At 41.2% G+C, this 18,581-nt stretch overlaps 1 protein-coding gene across 5 annotated transcripts in view; it reads left to right on the top strand.

The window, feature by feature from the left end:
• Positions 1-18,581, top strand: part of E2F3 (E2F transcription factor 3) — a 42,611-nt gene that overhangs the window by 14,407 nt on the left and 9,623 nt on the right. For 4 of the 5 annotated variants that reach the window (XM_068931688.1, XM_068931687.1, XM_068931691.1 and 1 more), the window contains exon 2: positions 17,357-17,468. In XM_068931688.1, the coding sequence (XP_068787789.1) occupies positions 17,357-17,468 (112 nt within the window). Of the gene's footprint in view, positions 1-12,385; positions 12,512-17,356; positions 17,469-18,581 lie in introns of those variants that run through there. The other variant, XM_068931689.1, reaches the window with a different exon arrangement.

Here is an 18,581-nt window from a genome sequence, read left to right as displayed (position 1 = left end):
TGGCAAAGGTATTCATGTTGCTGCTCACCATCTTATCCCAGACCAGGAACTATTCAGTTCAGCAACAAGGGCATGGCTGTTTGCCTTGGAAACTAAAATATCCTCCTGCTTCCTATCTTCATGTTCTAGGAAATGAAATATAATCCTCTCATAGTCAGGGTAAACTTAATTGCTCCTTGGGGTAGGAAGGAAAAGATGAATTGAAGATTGCCCCCGTACTGCTTGGGAACATTTCCCATGGTGGAAAGGATTTCCTGGAACGATACTGGGCCTTGTTGTAAGGATGTGCTTTCGCAGTCGGCTCAAGGTGAGTTCGGTTCGTGCCGCTGCTGCCAGGGGTCATCCCGCCCTCTCTCCCGGCTCAAGTATTTCTGCTGCCTTCCTCGTGCCGGCCCAGCGCTCATGCCGACGCGCGGGCAGCTAGAGCCAGGCAGCCCGTCCAGCTGAAAACTAACACGGCGCAAGCGATTAGTTTTCAGCCCCGTAAGCTCCCTGTGCTGGCTGGCCGGGGCGTCCCTGGCGAGAGCGAGGCCGGCAGCGGCGCGTTGCAGGCGCTGAGAGGTGGCCCCTGCTCTCCCGGGCGCTCTGTGTCCACCGCCGAGCACCGCGGACTAAACTGCGCGTGTGACCTTAGCATCTCCCAGAAGCGAGTGGAGCTGTGCGTAACGAAACCCTAACAGATGGCTCTGCTAAGGAATAGGCAGCTTTTGTGCCAGGACTCGCTGCTTAGGTTACCGAGCGCGAGCAGCTGCCAGTGCCTCGCAGTGAATGCCCAAGGACTGAAGCTGTCTCACGGATATCCCCCGTTTCCAGTGTTTAGCTTTTAGAGTGTTTAGGGGCAGTGTAGGAGTTTTGCGAGCACATAGAGAAAACTTTGGTGAAAACACTTTGAATTCACAGAAGAAATCTATCGCTGCCTCCAACGAGAAACTGCTGTTTCCCACCTCCACGTTTGTGCTGTGTCGTCTACACTTGGCTTCCCGTCCGTGGCCGGGGCTCCCAGGCGACATTTAATATAATTATAGTCTGACTGCTGGGCATTGAAATAGGTGAAGCTATAAATGTAATTTGTGCCTACAAGTAATGTATGTACGGTGAACCTCTAATACTGGAGGCCTTTTTTGAAATCTATCAAGAAATGTCTTCTGAGGAAAGGCTGGCTGTGCCGCTTTGACAGGTGTAGTTACTCTGAGCAGGGCTTTAGCAAGACTGATTTTTAACAGATGAAAGTGAAGGCATTGTGGTCTTGCCCGAGAGGTCACAGGATCCCTGGAGATATCAATTAGGATGGCTTTTACTGCCAATAGCCTCGATCTCAGCCAAGGGGCTTATGCCACGTGGATTATAAACGTGGGAAGGCTCCTAGAGCTTCTGGTCAGATTAGTTGCGATAAATGCCAGTCGTATGGAAAGTTCATCAAAGAAAATTGAGTCTTGCACTCATAACAGGGTCTCCCCTCTTCATCTCAGCTCTAGAGGTGAAGCCTGCCTGCGTAAAGCTGAGAGCACCCTGAATGCTGTTTATTGCACGTTGCTGCAGGATTTAGCTCTTGTTACCGAAATACGCCTCTAGATTTAACTTCAAATTAATGGTAAAAGGTGATATATCACTATGGTGTTAGAAAACCTCCAAATAGTAAGTCAACTAACGGAGTGTTAACTAACTAACTAACTCTGGAGACAGTCTGTAACAATTACTATACCATTATTGATTACTTCAGCAGAAACGTTGAGATGTGTTTATCTCTCAGTCCTTCCACATATTACCCAGTGCCAGAAGCCTCAGCTCTCCCCAGAGCAACCGCCAAAATTTCCATCTTTCTCTTGATACTTTCTTTAGCACCATTGTGCATTGAAACGTTTGCAGGATAATAAAATGTGAAAGCTATGTGGCATTCTTATTTATTTTGGAATCTGCTTCTTATACAAGGAACACTGTAACTTCGCCATGTTTACTTTTTTATATTTAATTCAATAAAATATATTTACCTGAAGCGGATAAAAAATTTCCAGTTTGCTGTGGAAAGCAGAGGACCGTGCTGCAGGACTCCGTTCCAAGTTAGCGGCAGAGTGCAGGAGGGCTTGCCAGTGCAAAGTGTAGGAGGGGAGCCATAAGTAAGAAGGCTGTCTTGCTGCTGTCAGTGACAGACACTTGGTGAAAGGGTAGAAGCTACGGATGTCAAGGCAAGCAGAAGATTCTTCTGAGTTTTTTTACTTCCAAGACGAGTTGTTGATGACTGGCAAGGCAGGGTTTTTCCAAGACTATCATTAAAATTGTTCTGCTTCAGCTTAATTAAGAACTTATAACCTCGAACAGTGAGACGTAGTCAAGTTTTCCTGGGTAATCTTTGCTTTACTGCTTGGTATTAGGTCTAGGAAAATAATTCCTGTAGAAAATGAGCGCCTTTTTTTGAGAATCTACCAAACTGTAGGCTTTTTAGCAAGCTAGAAGCCTACAGGCTGATGGGGACTTTGAAGGGCTGTCCTCAGTTGTCTTACTCCTTCTCCTGCTGCTGAGAGAATAAGGCTGTCTTTCCTCTCCTTCCTAGCCACCTACTGTTGAGAAAGGCTATCAAACACAGACTATTTTTGATCCTATCCCTTTCCATAATTATATGTAGCTTCTATAAATCTTTCTAGATGGAAAGATCCCATATACTTTGGAAGGGGTCATTTGGTTTAAATTTAGGAATGTCTCATGTCCAGTTGTGAAACTTGCTATTTTAGTTTGCTAAGCCTACAACTTCTACTAAATGGAGAGGAAAAAAGGATTAAATGAGAAGGAGAGACTGAAAAAGGGGGAGAAGAGGGAATGATGACTCATAAGGAGAAGTGAAGCTGCATTTGAAAATGAAAAGGGTTGAGGTGAACTGATCATAAGAGAGAAAGTTCGGTTTTTGTGAAAAAGGCACAATTAAGTCATGTGGTGGTTTATCTTCTGAACAGATTAAGGTACAATTGTGGTAGAACCCCTGGGCCTGAATAGAAGACTTAGAAAGAGGAAATCTTATTTAAAGAAAGGAATTTTTAATGCAGCCTTTAATAGGTGATATTTATGTGGTAGGTTCCAATAGAAGACTTCTCCAGGCTTCTGGAAAATCCCATTCAGCTGTCCATTGCCTTATGGTATAGTTCCAGTAACTGAAGAGTTATACAGCAAGGCCGGTAATAGAAAGGGAAAAAGGAAGGCAGTAGCACAAGCAGGCAAATGGGTTTTCTGTGAACTTCAGGCTGCAATGGATAGGACTTCATGCTTTTCAGTAAACGCTTGAGTTTCTTCTTTCATCCTGAGCTTTGTGTCTTTTGCTTCTCTGCTCATGTTGTGCTCTTCTAGACTTGTTCTGGCATCCCTAAAACTTCCTGTCATCCTTGGGATGTGCAACAGTCTTGAAATAAACCTTTTTGTAGGGTTTAAGTAGTATGCAATTAGAAGGATAGGGTTCTCCTGTATGCAGCACTTAAAGTGCTTGTTTTGTGTCTTAAAATGTTTGCCAGCAGCATCCTACAGTTGGTTTTTCCCACCTTCACCCTTCTTTTGCAGACTTTCCTCCCCACCACCAAAAGGTTAAAATATAGCCAAGATGTAGCTATCTGATGTGGAAATGAGATTGATAGCAAGCATCTTCAACTTTGCAATGCAAATGTTTTGATTTAAACAAACAAACAAAACTATCAATATGGCATTGGATTGAAAATTGGCTAAGCGACAGATCTGCAAATGAGTCCTTTTGATGGATGTTAGTGAGTTATTTGTACTAGTCCCATGCTATGGAATGCTTTCATCACTCTCCTAAAAGTAAACAAAAAAACTGTTATTGATACTAATTGCTAGCAGAATAGTAATTGATAATCATGATCTCATACTTTGCTCTGTAGGCACATTGAAACAAACTTCATCTTTAATACAGCCAAAGGCAAAGTTATATGCCAAAGAACAGGGAATGTAGGCAAGGCCTTATGAAAGAAGGCTTGTATCCTGGAAAGCAGTATTTCTGAAAAGTTAGCAGTTGACAAGCAACTAACATGAGCTTCCAGTGCAATGCTGAGGAATGATGGCACTAAGTTTTGCGTCCTGGCATGTATAAAAAAGGAAAAGGAGAAAGAAGACTTTTGCCTCTCTAAACAGTTTTAGTGTAGTTGTTGCTAGAATAACATACACAATTCAGTCCTTGATATTTTTTTTAAGTTGAAAATGGAAGATGTTAAATAGAGTAGCAAAAATTATTTGAGGTCTGAAGGAAATACCATATAGTGCAACTTACTTAAGCAATATTTTGCTTATTTAAAATAGTATGAAGAGATGACTTTACTAATATACAAGACATCATAGAAGTGAGAAGTGAGTGGTTCATATACCAGAGGTTGTGCTCTATTCAGAAGAACCTTGACAGCCTGGAGAGATGGACCAACAGGAACCTCCTGAGGTTTGACACAGGGAAATGCCAAGCCCTGCCCCTGGGGAGGAATAACCCCCGCACTGGCTGGAGAACAGCTTGGCAGAGAAGGTCCTAGTGGGACACCAAGCTGACCATGAGCCAGTAATGGGCCCTTGCGGCGAAGGCAGCCAACAGCCTCCTGGGCTGTGTTAGGCAGAGCATTGCCAGCAGGTAGACAGACGTGATCCTTCCTCTCTGTTCAGCGCTGGCTAGACACATCAGGAGTGCTGGGTCCAGTGCTGGGCTCCCCTGTACAGGGGAAACAGGTACCTACCGGAGCGGGTGCAGTGAAAGGCCACAGAGACGATCAAGGGCTTGGGGCCTCTCTCATAGGAAGAGAGGCTGAGAGAGCTGGAACTGTTCAGGGTGGAGAAGAGAAGGCTCGGAGGGATCTTATCAGTGCATATAAATACCTGATGGGAGGGAATAAAGAAGACAAAGCCAGACCCTTCTCAGTGGAGCCCAGTGGCAGAGACAATGGGCACAAACTGACACTCAGGAAATTCCATTTAAACATAAGAAAAAGCATTTTAAATGTTAGGATGGTCGAACATTGGAACAGGCTGTCCAGAGAGAGTGTAGAGTCTCCGTCCGTCCTGAGCAATCTGCTCTAATTAGCCCTGCTTTGAGCAGGAAGTTTGGTCTAGATGGTGTCCAGAGATCCCTGCCAACATCAGTGATTCTATGGGAGGACTGTAGTGCAAAAGAACTTTTTTAAACTGTTGAAGTTGGGCACATCCAGAACTCATTAGTGGAAGCTGAAGCAAAGCACGTTCCACCTGGAAGTCAGACTTTTTTTTGGTGAGGGGAAAATAATCATGAGTCTTTGACTTCAAGTTGTGACAGAATAAACGTCTTGCTGAGAGTTTTGTGTTATGATCTCAGTGCTGAACAGACTTGAGAGCTCAGCAAGTCCATCTGTGTGCTCTGTGATGGGAGCAATGGTGTGTGCGGTCCTTCCTGACAGGTGCTTGCCTGGCTGGCCCTTTAAGCTTTCTCATAATTGAGATTCCAAAATCTCGTCTGGCAATCTCTTCCTATGCTTGACTAAAAGTTAAATGTTACTAACTACTTTGTAACTAGGGGAAATCTAGCGGTCAGTGATATGTCAGAGGTCGTATTAGAAGATTAGATTCTTTGCTTTGACCAAAGAAAAAATGCAACATTGATTCATTTTAAAAGTTCAGACTTAAAGGTGGCATTCATTTTTCTAGAGAAGTCATTTCAATATCCCTAGTTTAATGAATATATAGTAAAGCACATAGAGTGGATAGATTGTGTCTGGGATGGGTCAAATTTTGAAAGATCCTTGCTTGACTCTGTGACCTGAGATGTCTTGCTTTACCCTTTAGTGAAAAGGGATAATTTTTCCAAATACACTTCATAATAGGAGAAAGAACAGCAACTTCCCCTTCCTTTCCCCTAAAAGTTTACTCCCTGTGATGATACGTCTGTTTTGGATGTTGTCTTGTAAATTAGGCCATCGCATCAGCTTTTTAGATTGCCCTGTCCGTAGTATGACAGAATTTACCCAGATGTGAAAGACAATGATTTAGTCTACCAACGCTCACTCACTTCTCTCATGAACTGTTGTTTGTTCTCTTGTCTTACTCTCTTTTTCTGTTGCTGGGAATAAAGTAAATCTTCCCATTTGAACCAAATCATTTGTCTTCATTTTGCCAGCACTCTCAACTTGCTCAGCTCCTTCCCATGGACAATAGAATAATAAAATACTGCTGAGGTAGAATGTGCATCAGAGTGAAAGCTAGATGGATTAGTTGTTCTCTGTGACATTATAAAGAATTTTAAACATTAAGAACTCAGCTGTCTTTGTGTCATTTCAGCAATAAAAGCTGTCTACTGCCAAACCAATCAGTGAAAAAGGGTATGTACAACAGCTGTATGCTTTGACACAAGTGGAAAAAGAAAAGAATTTTTGACGTCAGTTCTCCGAGTTTAGCAACCCAGGCTAAGTAAAAATCAAGTTAACTTGGTAAACAAAGAAATATCCTGTGAAGAAATCTCCTGAGAGGAGTATCTACTCCTGATCCAAATTGAAGGTGGCTCCGTCAACTACAACTGAGGTCCCTAGGTTCCTGCTATCTGTGATTTTCTCTCTCTCTCTCTTTTTTTTTTTTTTTAATACACGTTCTATCTGTTTTTGTGACTTTCTGCTGTTTAATGGAGGCTCCTTTCTGGCTGCTTTTAGGAATGGTTTCTTTTGGCTGTGTAAACGGTGTTTCCTGTTTCATGGGCACTTGTTATTTATTTTTGTTACTCTGAGGTTTGGTATGTGGAGGAGGTTATTGTGTTAACTTCTTCAAGGTTACTTACGGATTTCTTTTATGTGATACTAGTCGCTCCACTTTCAAAACACTACCTAATCAACTTTTTGAGGATGATATAGATCTCTCCTTGCAAACACAGGGATATGGTTACTGCAAGTGCAAATAGAACCTCTCAGGGTTAATTTGTGATGTTGGGTCTCCCTTAAAGTAAGCTGAAAAAATACCCACAGTTTACATAACTCACAGAACTGTCTTGTATTATAGCAAATGCTTAAGACCAATTATTTTTTTATCCTGTCTAGCTCTATAGTTTAAGTGCAAATCATTACATCTTGTCTAGGTCTGGTTGTCTCTTGAAAGTTTTTGTCAACTTTCCCAATGTCCTTTGGAATCTATATAATATTTTTATTACCCGAAATGGATTCAAAGTACCTTTATTACTTTTGAGGAATCTAGCTGTATGTTTTTACACTTGTATGGAACTAGGTTAAGGAAGTGCTTCAAAATAAAAGGTTTTACCACTTTAGGACTGACTTCTCGTAACTAATTACATTAATAGAGCAAGTAGTTAGATGCAAGAACATCCTGCCTCAGGCAGTGAATTAAAAATATACAGTCACGACTGGTGTCAGCTGTTTTTTAAGAAAGGATTCTCCTCATTTGGGGGCATGAATATACAACATGAATGCTGATGAACATCTGAGCATTTAAAACTTAGTGCCTTCTAGTTTGTAGTTCTCTGCTATAGTTTCTGAAGTGTTTTGCATACGGATCCTCTTGTAAGTTTTTTCAGAAGTTAAAGGCAAAATTATTTGGTTCCACGTAAATAATCTGTGTATCTAAACTCAGTAAGGAACACAATAGGGTCTCTGAATACCGCCCTCTTAGAACTCAGTAAGTGTTTTTCCCTTGGAGGGCAGGAAGGTTTGGTGGGTTGGTGTGCAGGAGCTCTCCAACTGCAGACCTGTGTGGACAAGAAAACTGGTACTCCAGGAACTTCGTTGGTGTAATCCTGTGGATACAATCCTTTCCTTCAGGTGTCCTGCACCCATGGAAAACAAAGCCTGAGATGCTGTGGCTTTTGCTTAAAATTTAGTGAGCAAATTCAGTGATGCAAGCCCAATCTTGCATCACTACAGTGAGTCTATAGTGAGGTAGCCCTGCTGTCGCTGTGCAAGTGCTCCTACCTCTTCTCCCTAGGGAGTACAGAGCTTTTTCACTTTGCAAGTGAACATTGTTAGTTGTATCTTCGTAAAGATTTTTATGACTATATTCCTCCATTAGCCAATGTTCTGTAAGTAAAGAGTACCTCTCCTGATTACTATTTCAATATGTATGCCCAGTATTTTAGAACTACTTTAGTTATTACTTGTTATTTGATACTCCATGGTATTTATTGGAATTTCCTCCAAGCAAGTTCATTCTATTCTCTAGTTCTCGTAATGTCCTTTCTCCCTGCTTCCAAGGATTGTTCTATCTAGCAGATAATTTGATAGATAGTGTTTGAAAGATTTCTTTTTTTGTTAAATGGTGTGCCAGTTTCTACAAGTAGATTGGAAGTCGCTTGACGGAACGAACTAATCCCATCACAATCTTATTTTGAAGTTAATGTCTTTAAAAGAAAAAAGGTCTGGAAAAATAATGTCTTTAAATACAAAAGACAAAATAATATTATAGAATATATTTTGAGATCGACTGCCCTGCAATTATTTTTCTTAGGGAAAACCTTAAAATGATACATGAGATGTGTTTCCATTTATTTATTTTGTTCCAGTACCATTCTGTTTTCACCGGTTAGAAGGCTCTAAGTAATGTGAAGGGTTGAAATACTGCAAGTAGCTGTTCAGCTAATTGAAGAGATGGTACCCTGTCCACATACTGTGTAAATTTAAACAATTGCTTTCTGATTTGGTTTGCTTTGATCTTGATGGGTAATGTTCAAAGTGGGCTATGTCTAATAAATTTACATATATGTGCAATCCAAAAAAATTACACCAAGAGCCTTTTTATGGTGCTGGGCTTCCCCCTGCTCTCCACAATCAGTTTGCAAGTTCAGTGGCAGGTCTGTTTTATGTCAGGCTTCTTTTTTTTTTTTCTCTCCGAAAGGTGTCTATGGTGGCAAATTACTGATGTGAACTGCAACTAAAAAGCCCTGAGTCTCAGCCTTAAGGCAGCAGTCTTGCTAGAGTGGTATCTATTGGAACAGGAGTGCACAAATTGCAGGTAGCCTTGATACCAGTTTGTAGACTCACATTGAAGCTTGCCTTGCCACCATGCCCTTCCCTAGCTGTGCTCCCAAGGGAAGGGGAAGGGGAGGGAAATTCAGTTGTGCTGCATCCCATTCCCTCCACCCCCAAAAACACAATCAGGATTCCCAGCAAGATACTGGCTGACCTGTGCCTGCCTCCGTACAAGTCTCTGCAATTTTTCATTACTTTTCCTGAAAGTTTTATCCGTAGAGCTTCTACTTTAACCAAGCAAATACAGCTTAGTTTCCAGCAACTGTTGGGATTAAGAAGTAGTTGTTGCATCAAGCCATTTTCAGGATTACTCAGAGACACAAGTGCTCCCTACCTTGGGCAGTTGAGCAGTTGAGATGAAAACTGGGTGCAGTTTCCTGAAAATAACTTTTCATATTTCAACATGAAGTGGTTACTGAAGCCTTGAAGCTTAGTACAGTGAAATGCCATTGCTTCCAGTTAGAAGTAATTGTTTCATATTTGGTGGAAAAAATTGCAATAGAAAGATTTCAGATGATTCATTTCCTTTGCAGCATAGGTGTAATTCTGTTGGTTTGGGGCCTGAAACATGGTTTATGCTTTGGTTTATTTCTTGCACAACCATATTCTGTATTGTTCCTTCCATTCTAGTGCAAAGAAAACATAAACTATTGCACCATTGCAGGAGAACAAGATAAACTGCAGGTTTGAGCAAGGCTCATGTACTGAACTCAAGCCTGGCAGGACGTAAGCTGATCGTATGAGCAGCTAAGTAGACTGACCAGCAGAGAATGGAGCAACTTCAAATGGGTTGTCTGCTTACATCAGTATTTGAGTTACATTAATATTAGTTAATGTAAGATACTCTGACCTCCTGACAGGTCAACTGCTCACAAGACATCATGCAGAAAATCAGAGGGCATTGGTACCCTGAGAATACAATACTCCTGCAGAAAATGAGCAGCTGTAGGGCTATAAAAAAACTTTTTAATTGCTGTTTTTTACTTCTTTCTTAGTTTAGTTCAGGTTGTTTTGTCTCTTTTAAACATGTTTGAAAACGTTCTTCTGTTCAGACTATAGTGAGATGTGAGATGCATGCGCTACCACATCAGGGTGAGACCCACGGTATCAATGTACAGTGTAGCTAGTGTAGATATGGAAGTATCTTACTGTAACTGTTGATAATATCTGAAAGCTAATGTATTCATTTTAGTGGTCTTAAAATGGCATTGTATGATGTTCTACAATAATAGTTGAGTGACATTAGTTATAGTGCTTCATCTAACAGCAACCTTTGCATATTCAAGCTGAGAGCTGAAAGCCACTGCTAGGCTCCTCTGGCTTGTATCCCATTTTCAAACAAGAATCTGTAGCTGAAACTTAGCCGCCCACATCTGAATTTTCTGAGCTAAATATAAGTCTTATGGTTAGATATTTAAGCACTTACAGTTCATCGCTTTCGTGACACTCCCGATACTTCTGAGGGAATCATGAGAACTGAAGATCGATGGAAACAGGATGGGTTAATAAGACCTTGAAAGAAACTTTACTAGTGTATCAATATTGACCTTCAGCTTTCAGGGCCAAATGCCTAATGAGGATGGGCTGCAGATTATCAGACTGTAGTTTAATTTGATAATTATGTGAGGTAGCTCTTGTTGAATTATAAGCCCAACTGAGCTATACAAAGGGGATTTTCTCATAATATGCATTTACATTAAAAACAAACAATTTGTGAAGCCGAATAAACAATTTCAATATGGGAGCTAGGAAAGTATTTATCTCAGTTGAAACTAAAATATACTGATAGCTGATAAGCTGAAAAGTAAGCTGATAGCTTTGGAAACACAACTTGGTATGCTGGAAGGGATTTTTTTTTTTTTTTCCTTTTTACTACAGCTACCATTTTCTGAGAAGAAAATTTTGGGCTTTTATGTTAGAGTAGGCTGATTAGGACAATTTTTGTAACCTGTATTTTCATTTGCTTTAAAATAGTTTTTTAAATGTTACTTTAAATAATGAGCTGCTTGTCGCTCAACTAATAATCCTGACGTGGTGGTGTTATAGACTGGTGTTCCTCCTTGTGTTGGTTTTACAATGCATTCAATTTTCAAGGCACTCTTTTTGTGTATGTTTTTACATGCTTTCACTTCAGTGTAATGAATGAGCTATGTGTAAAATTTAATTTTTAGGGAATGCTTCCATTAAAGTGTCATTCCTGGTTTTATTCTTCAGTGTAGGGTATCAATGGGATGTATACTTTTGACAGATAAGTAATATTTTGGGGAAGATTTAAGAGAACATTTAGAGCCCCTTTTTTAGGATGTACTTAATTTGTGGTTTTTCACATGAAAGGAGTTTAGGTCTCAGTTATTTATCTTCCTACCTTTTTCTTAAATCACCTTCTTATGGTTTTTATATTATCCACATCGACTACTAGAATTAGGGGTGATATGGTACAAGTTATTGGTAACTCTGTGTAGAGCACGGAGGTAGGTATATTTTCATGGAAAACTGAAATCCCTCTCCCTTTCAGGTGTTTGGACTGCAGAAATAGGTACAAAGTGAGTTGTCGCTAGGAGTCCGAAGGCAGCGCTTTGATAGTCATGCGGCATCTTTTTGCTGACCTCAGGCGTCTGCTCACATGTGAGCTATCTGCAGAGTTTTTCTGTTTTTTCTGTTGAGACCTCCTACCTGCTTTCCTCTTTTGCCCTTTCCTCATTTTCCTCTTTGCTGGTGTTGGGCACCTGCCGGCCGTGCCTTCAACTTGCTGTGGCCCTCCCGCAAGCGCCCAGCTCTCCCTACTGACGTTCAGCTGAACGTGTGCAGAAAGCACGGCCTGTATCGCCTCACTCAGTGCAGAGATTTTCTTAGCTTGTGAATATTCCTGTGAATATTCACCTCACCCTGAGGTGTCTTTTTTTTTTTTTTTCCTTTGCTCCTTCTCTCGTGTTCCCTCCTCATCAAGCTCCAGCTTACTTTACCCTTCCATGTGAGACGTTTGCTTTCTGCTCTGCAGCTATTGGCCTCCGGGGCCGCTTTCTAGGATGCGTGCCTCAGAACCTCCATTTTAACCTTGTATTCATAGGCGATTGTTTAGTCCTGGAAAGGCGAGAGAACGTTTATGCAAAGCGCGTGTGGCTTGGTCCTGTGCCTGTGCTGTGGCTTTCTCAGCGCAGTCAAAATTTATCTGTGCTCTCTGGCTACGCTTGGATCCCCTCCCCGCTAATATCAGCACTGTGGCACCATACAGAAAAGTTGCCATTTTATCTGGGCCTAGCAATTGTAATATCTTCTAGCGCCTACGTGAGGCTTAGTCATCTGCCCTTCCCGAACCTGCTTGACTTAGTGCTCGTTCTGGACCACGACCAGAGACACAGCCGAGCGCTGCGACACGCTGCTCCGACTGGTTTCTTGCTCCGACTTGTTTCCTACTCCACGACCAGCCAACACGCACCATGCGCAATTTATTCCTTGCTATGCGTAGTCATTCCTGCCTTTCCTCTTTGCTGTGCCCACTCAGTCCCACGCCGGAGTTGCTTTCCAGTTCCTCGCTGCAGTTTCTTGGTGTAAGTGATTTTATCTTCTGGCCCCATCTCAGCAGACTTTGTCCCAGTTTACTTTCACTCCCGCTCTGGGTTCAACGTCTGTCCCTTTTGTGTTTACATCAGGCTCTGCTGCTTCTTTAATGCATCCCGAATGCCTGCGAGGGGAGCTTTGGGTTGGAGCGGAATCCGGCCCTCCCAGGAGATGGCATGTGCATAGTAGCCTGGTCAGGGCCAAGAGCTGTGGTGCTTGCAGTCTGACATGAAATTTGGCTGTTAATATTTAGATTGAAAATATACCAGCTGCCCTTTTCGCAGTGTTTTTAAATTTGTGGTTTTGAGGGACTTGCAAAAGCATATGCCTGACTTGAAGCATCTTCTTCTGAAATGTCATATTCCTGCTCAAAAGCAGAATGGGTACAGGAATATTTCAAATAAAACATTTGTAGAAGGTAATATGGGTAACATATTTTTTTCTTGGGTCTGTCTCTTGCAAACAGCGGAACTGTTTCGTGTCCAGTAATAAAGCTGAGGGAGTCATCTAGCAGGAAAAAATTCAGTTTACATAGTTTGGCAAATTTATGCTCCATGGTTTTATCATTGGAAAGAATTAGAAGACATTTTACTGTTTCTTCCCTTAAACCTTCTCATAGAAAATGAGACTTTGGTTTGACACGGTTCAGTCATCAGCAAACTGATGCTGGCTGTTACCTGCCACTTCATTTCCCACTTTGCTATCTTTTCAGAAACTGATGCTGCCTGTTACCTACTACTTCCCACTTTGCTATCTTTTGCATTCTTACAAGGTAACGCTCTGCCTTTTTGTATGTGTGTGTGTCTATATGTTTTTAGTTTTAATTTTTGTTTACTTCTTATTAAATTGGTGCCAGTTCCCTTCCCCAAGAGCTGAGGCTTAGTGCAGCAAGCCATGAAACCCCAATGGCAAGCTGCCACCCCAGGGAGGGCGGGGGGTTCCCACTGCCTTGTCCACAGGAGCTAACCCAGCAGAAAACCATAACCTAGCAGAAAACCATGCACTTCTGCGCTGGAGGAGGATTTGGTTGCTCCTGGTTGTAACTCCTTGAACCAGCTCCCTGAAGAGTCTGCTGACGGCCACTCAGTCAGCCACTGCCAGCATGGGGAGCGGAGGGAGGAAACCGAAGTGCTGGTGGCAGCTGCCTGTTAGACCCAGTTAGCTGTGAAATGAAAATAGCCAATTAAGCGAACTGGGCTATAATTTCCTGCTTGCACTTCTTCCACCCCTTTTTTCTTTTTATGATAAGCTACATTTGTCTTTTTTCTCGTCTCCTGTAATCGTGCCCTCCTCCTACCCATTCTTAAAAGTTAATCTCTGAGACTGTCCCAGTAGTGTAAAGGGAATTGCAAGAGGCCCTGCCTACTTGAAAATATGTAACTTATCCAAGCAGTTTTAAACTATTTTTCTATAAAGACAAGTCTTCCTATGAAGACACTCTACCGTGAGTGTCTTGCAGTTGTGCCTCTGATATTAATTGGGGTAGCTATCTGGTGGTGGTTGTTGCTATTGTTTTTTAAGAATTGAAGCTAAAAGGGAACAAACGCATAAGACTAAGTGCCGCCTGTTGTTAATGGTCCACACTGAATAGTGGATCCATAACTGATCCATATCTGCAATTGCTTGCAGTATTGGAAGCGAAAATGAAGTGCAGACAGTTGATGCCAAACTTCTTGTGTCTCCATGCAAACGGATTAGATAGGTGTCTGGTTCAGATCAATAGTGTGCTTTCCTGGGACTTTTATGTCTCTTACTAGATGTATTGGTTTGTGCCTTTACTTCTCTGAACACCCCATGTGCTTGTTCTAGCCTTTTATGATCCTCATTAATCTGTAATCTGACTTATGTTTCATTTATTATGTTCAGGTTTCATATTACTAAAAAGTTCATGTTAGTTTCTATGCTTCCTATACTTCCGTAGGATTGGGATAGTTTGTGTTGGTGCCCTTTGGCTTGGTACGTCTTATCAGGTTCCACATACTATATCAGAAGACTGTGTGCACTATGATGAATCAAACAGTGCAAATAAAAATAATGCAAATATGAACAAATAGTGCAAATAGTGAATATAGAGCTCCAGCATAGATAAGTTATGCAAATTAAGATCTTTTTTAAAGGGCTGCTGAGTCTGTCAGTTGCACAAAGCAGATCTTGAGATTTCTCCAGAGAAGTCTGGAATCAGAAAGTCCTGTGAATAACTTTAGAGAGGGGAGAGAAAATGTGAGTCATCCAGAGTCTCTAAGTGCGTGCGCACGCACGCGCACACACACACACACGTGCGCGCGCACACACACACACACACACACACACGAGTATACTACTTCGGTCCTGGATGTTGGCAGTTATGAAGTATGTAAAAAAGGAAGGGGAAAAGAATCACTTGCTGAGTGACGTGTAAAGTCTGCCCAGCAATTAAACATCCCAAAATGTTTGCTGAAATTGCTTCTCTATAACTTTGCTAATCCACTTCTAAACTCTTCCAAAATATTTTGCTCTGTATCTCCCTCTCAGGTTTTCTGTATATTTGGTGTCCTATGAAGTAACTTTCCTGTAGCAGTATCTCTGTCATCTAGTATTTTTCCAGAAGTCAATAATCCTGCACTGCCTGTAATGTAGAGTACTCTGATTAGTCCTAATGAAACCAGCAAGATCATGCTGTTGCTAACACCCCCAGACACATGCAGACAGGCTTGCACTACTGTGTGCAGCCAAAGGATGCTGTTTATGGTCGGTAGCTACCAAACCTGCTTATTTGAAGTTCACAGGGGAAAGTTGCAAGTGTTTAACCACAAAAGCAGGGGCAAAATACTGTTGTTCGTATGTTACAGGCAAGTTCAGACAAAAAGTTTGGTTGTGTAGTCAAGCCTTAGTTTCTCTTCTGATGGATAGAGCCAGTGCAAATCTCTGGATGTTAAGTCTTCAGCATTTCCCCTCCTTCTCATGGCTGGTTTTGAGATTCTCTTTTATCTTTAATTGTACCCCTTTGGCCTAGTCTTCCCACGCCCCGAATTGTTCCCTTTTCACCCCTCCTTCCTTTTCTCTTAGTTCTGAAGGTGGAAAACCACTTTTAAAATAAGTGTGAAATGTATTTCTCCCTGTGGAATAGCTTTAATCTTAATTTAATCCAATTACATTGGCTGAACATATTAGCTGGGTGCTTTTGTTAACAGTTGTCCTTTTTAAAATCTATGCCCTTGGATTACAGAGCTGCTGCCTCATGGAGAGGAACGAAGATATTTCACGCCTTCAGATGCTGGCTACTGCTGGGCCACCTGGCTGCAGGAGCACAGTGTCTGTGCTGGTTAGCAGGATGCAGTCAGTTCAGTTTTTGCTCCACAACCGATGAATTAGTGCCTTGATCCCTTTGCACAAAAAAAGAGAGAAGAGTGGCTCGAGCACTCTGCACATGTTGTTATGCTGTTGGTTTATATGAATTTCATGTGCTTTAACGCGCCTGTTAATAAGTTTGAGGTTTGCAAATGGAGTCTAGCACTGAGATGTTAGCTTTCCAAAAATAAATACATATAAACAAATTTATTTAGAGCCTACTGTGGGTCACAGATCCAAAGTAAAACACATAAGCTAAATCGTAGTACAGAAATATCTGTTTACAACTCCATAGCAGAATTTATTATTTTATCTTGGTTCACTGAGGAGCAGAGCATGATGCAACTTTTTTGGGGCAAGTATAAAGAGCAAGCAAATAAAATACTCTGAATTATTCAACCTAATTGAGTAAACAATGTTCTTCAGAAACAGATATGCAAGTAAACTTCATTAGACACAAAATTTCTTTCTCTTCTTTTTTTCTGTATCTCACCAGGTAATGCTCTTTCTATTGTGGATAACAAATATCCTCAGATTAAATTTCAGTAACTTGAGTAGTATGACACAGTATGGAATTGTTTCCAAAGTTAGTAGATTATGTTTCTGTCTGGGCACAAAATTCATACTGATAGTTTTCAATGTAGTGCGTCCATGTGTTACATTGTCTAACAGTTTAGTTCTTCATTTTTCATACCCAAAATGTCAAACAGAGCCTTCCTCTGAGCTGGATGGAGCATTTAGCCAATTTTAGTCAATCTTCTTTCTAATAGCACTTTTGCTCCACTTCCTCCATCTTGCTTTTATGTAGGCAGCTCTAATGCAAACATTGTAGTTCACACGAAATAAATTTAGTGGCTATGCTTTCAATGAAGACAAATTGTTGAGAAGCAAAAGAGAACAGTTATCCAGTGTTGCTCTTGATATAACATCTTGGGTTGCACTGCTGGAAAGTTTAGTATGCTGGAACTTACTGATCCTCTCATAAAGCCATCCGTTCAAATGGTGAAGGAAAAATTTAACTTGCTTCAATACTACCTGTGCTCAAACTTAAAGGGATATAAACAGGTTTTCAGTAAAAAACATAACTCTTTGTGTGCATATATGTGTGCATGTCTGAGAGACTGTTTTTTGATTTTCTTAACTGAAGCATTCTCAACTCATCTGAGGGTAGAAATGCTTCATATATATTTCAGAAAGTCCAGACTTAGTTAAAGTAGGTCATACAAGTCTCACCTGGTTGTCTTTTAAAATCTAAAAATCTACTGTTTTTTCCAAATATAACCATCCGTAACCTTTGAGAGTGAAATATTTTAAGGTCCAGCTAAGTATTCTAGCAGATAATCAGATTCTCTGATGATGAATATGGGGAGAGAACCTGGATGGATATAGTACATTGCTGTGAAAAATTCACCGCTGTCCACCTTTCCTGCAGCCCCAAAATTCTATTTGATAAAGTGAAATATGCTCCATAATACCATATTGATTAATAAAATTTTGCTTTTTAACAGGCAAAGCGAAGGCTGGAACTAGGAGAAAGTGGTCACCAGTATCTTGCTGAAGGATTAAAAACTCCGAAAGGGAAAGGAAGAGCTGCGACCAGAAGTCCAGATAGTCCAAAAAGTAAGGGAACTTTTATTGTGCTCTGTGGCACAGAATTTTCAGTTTTATTAGCTGAGGATCAGAGGGAACCACTACACTAATCAGGTCAGCCTCTGCTGTCCCCCTGGGGTTACAGCAGGCAGTGTTCGTTCCCCTGGCAAGAACTGGCAAAGAATAATAACTGTGCCTCAACAGTGTTGCATGCCAAATGCTTTTTGTGGACTCTGTTCTGTCGTCTTCGCACTGGATTATGCACTGACGTTGTTTAGCTGCACATCTGTATTGCCTTGGGAAGTGCGTTTTGTGCAATAGGAGCTGGGGGATGTAGCTTGGCAACCTGTTTTGGGGGTTTCAGTAGGAGAATTAGGCCATGGGCTTGCAGGGTGGGGGATGTGCAGTAGAAGAATGGGGAAAGGGGAGGGATTGGGGGAGCAGTGGTAGTGAAGGAAGGACAAGAGACCATAAAGGGGGTATTCTGATCTGCCTATTTAAGCTCTTAAAAGCTCATCTATTAAGTATATAGATGCTACATTTGTGCATGGAAACACTAAGTTGTGTAGTAAGATCCAAGCTGTTCGCAGATTCCAGTGTAAAATAAGTGAATACTCTTGCCCAGTTTGAGCCTGGTCTGGTTATGAAGAAATGATAATTATAAATTATATCTTATGTCAATCTCATCTAATTAAATAGAGTTTTCTGTAAATCATGGAGCCTGGCACTGATGGAATCTGTCATTTCATTCACCCACTGAAGTACACCTAAGTTCTGCTTAACTGCATGTGAAATACTTATCTTACAAGAGGGGAAAATCAAGCCCTGATGAAAGTTGGCTATCAGCCTGATGAAGGAGAGTCATAGGGAGATTTTTCGTATTGCTGCCAGGATAAATAGAAACTAAAAATACTGTTAAGAATTCACATAGTGAAAGCCTAGGTAGAATATTGCTATATGTAACTGTCAGGCTAATGGAAATATTTGTGTTTAAAAAATATATATATTTGCTCGTGTACCTGTGATATTTGGAAAAGTACATCCTGAAATACAAATAAACAGCCAGTGGTAAGTTGTGTCTTAATGCAGAGGTTAGAGAGTTTTCTTCAGCAAAAATGAAAGAAATACCTGTAATATGTATCT

The sequence above is a fragment of the Struthio camelus genome, chromosome 2, assembly GCF_040807025.1.
Source record: "Struthio camelus isolate bStrCam1 chromosome 2, bStrCam1.hap1, whole genome shotgun sequence".
In the NCBI taxonomy this organism is placed as follows: domain Eukaryota; kingdom Metazoa; phylum Chordata; class Aves; order Struthioniformes; family Struthionidae; genus Struthio; species Struthio camelus.
This window is presented reverse-complemented; position numbering and strand designations above follow the sequence as displayed.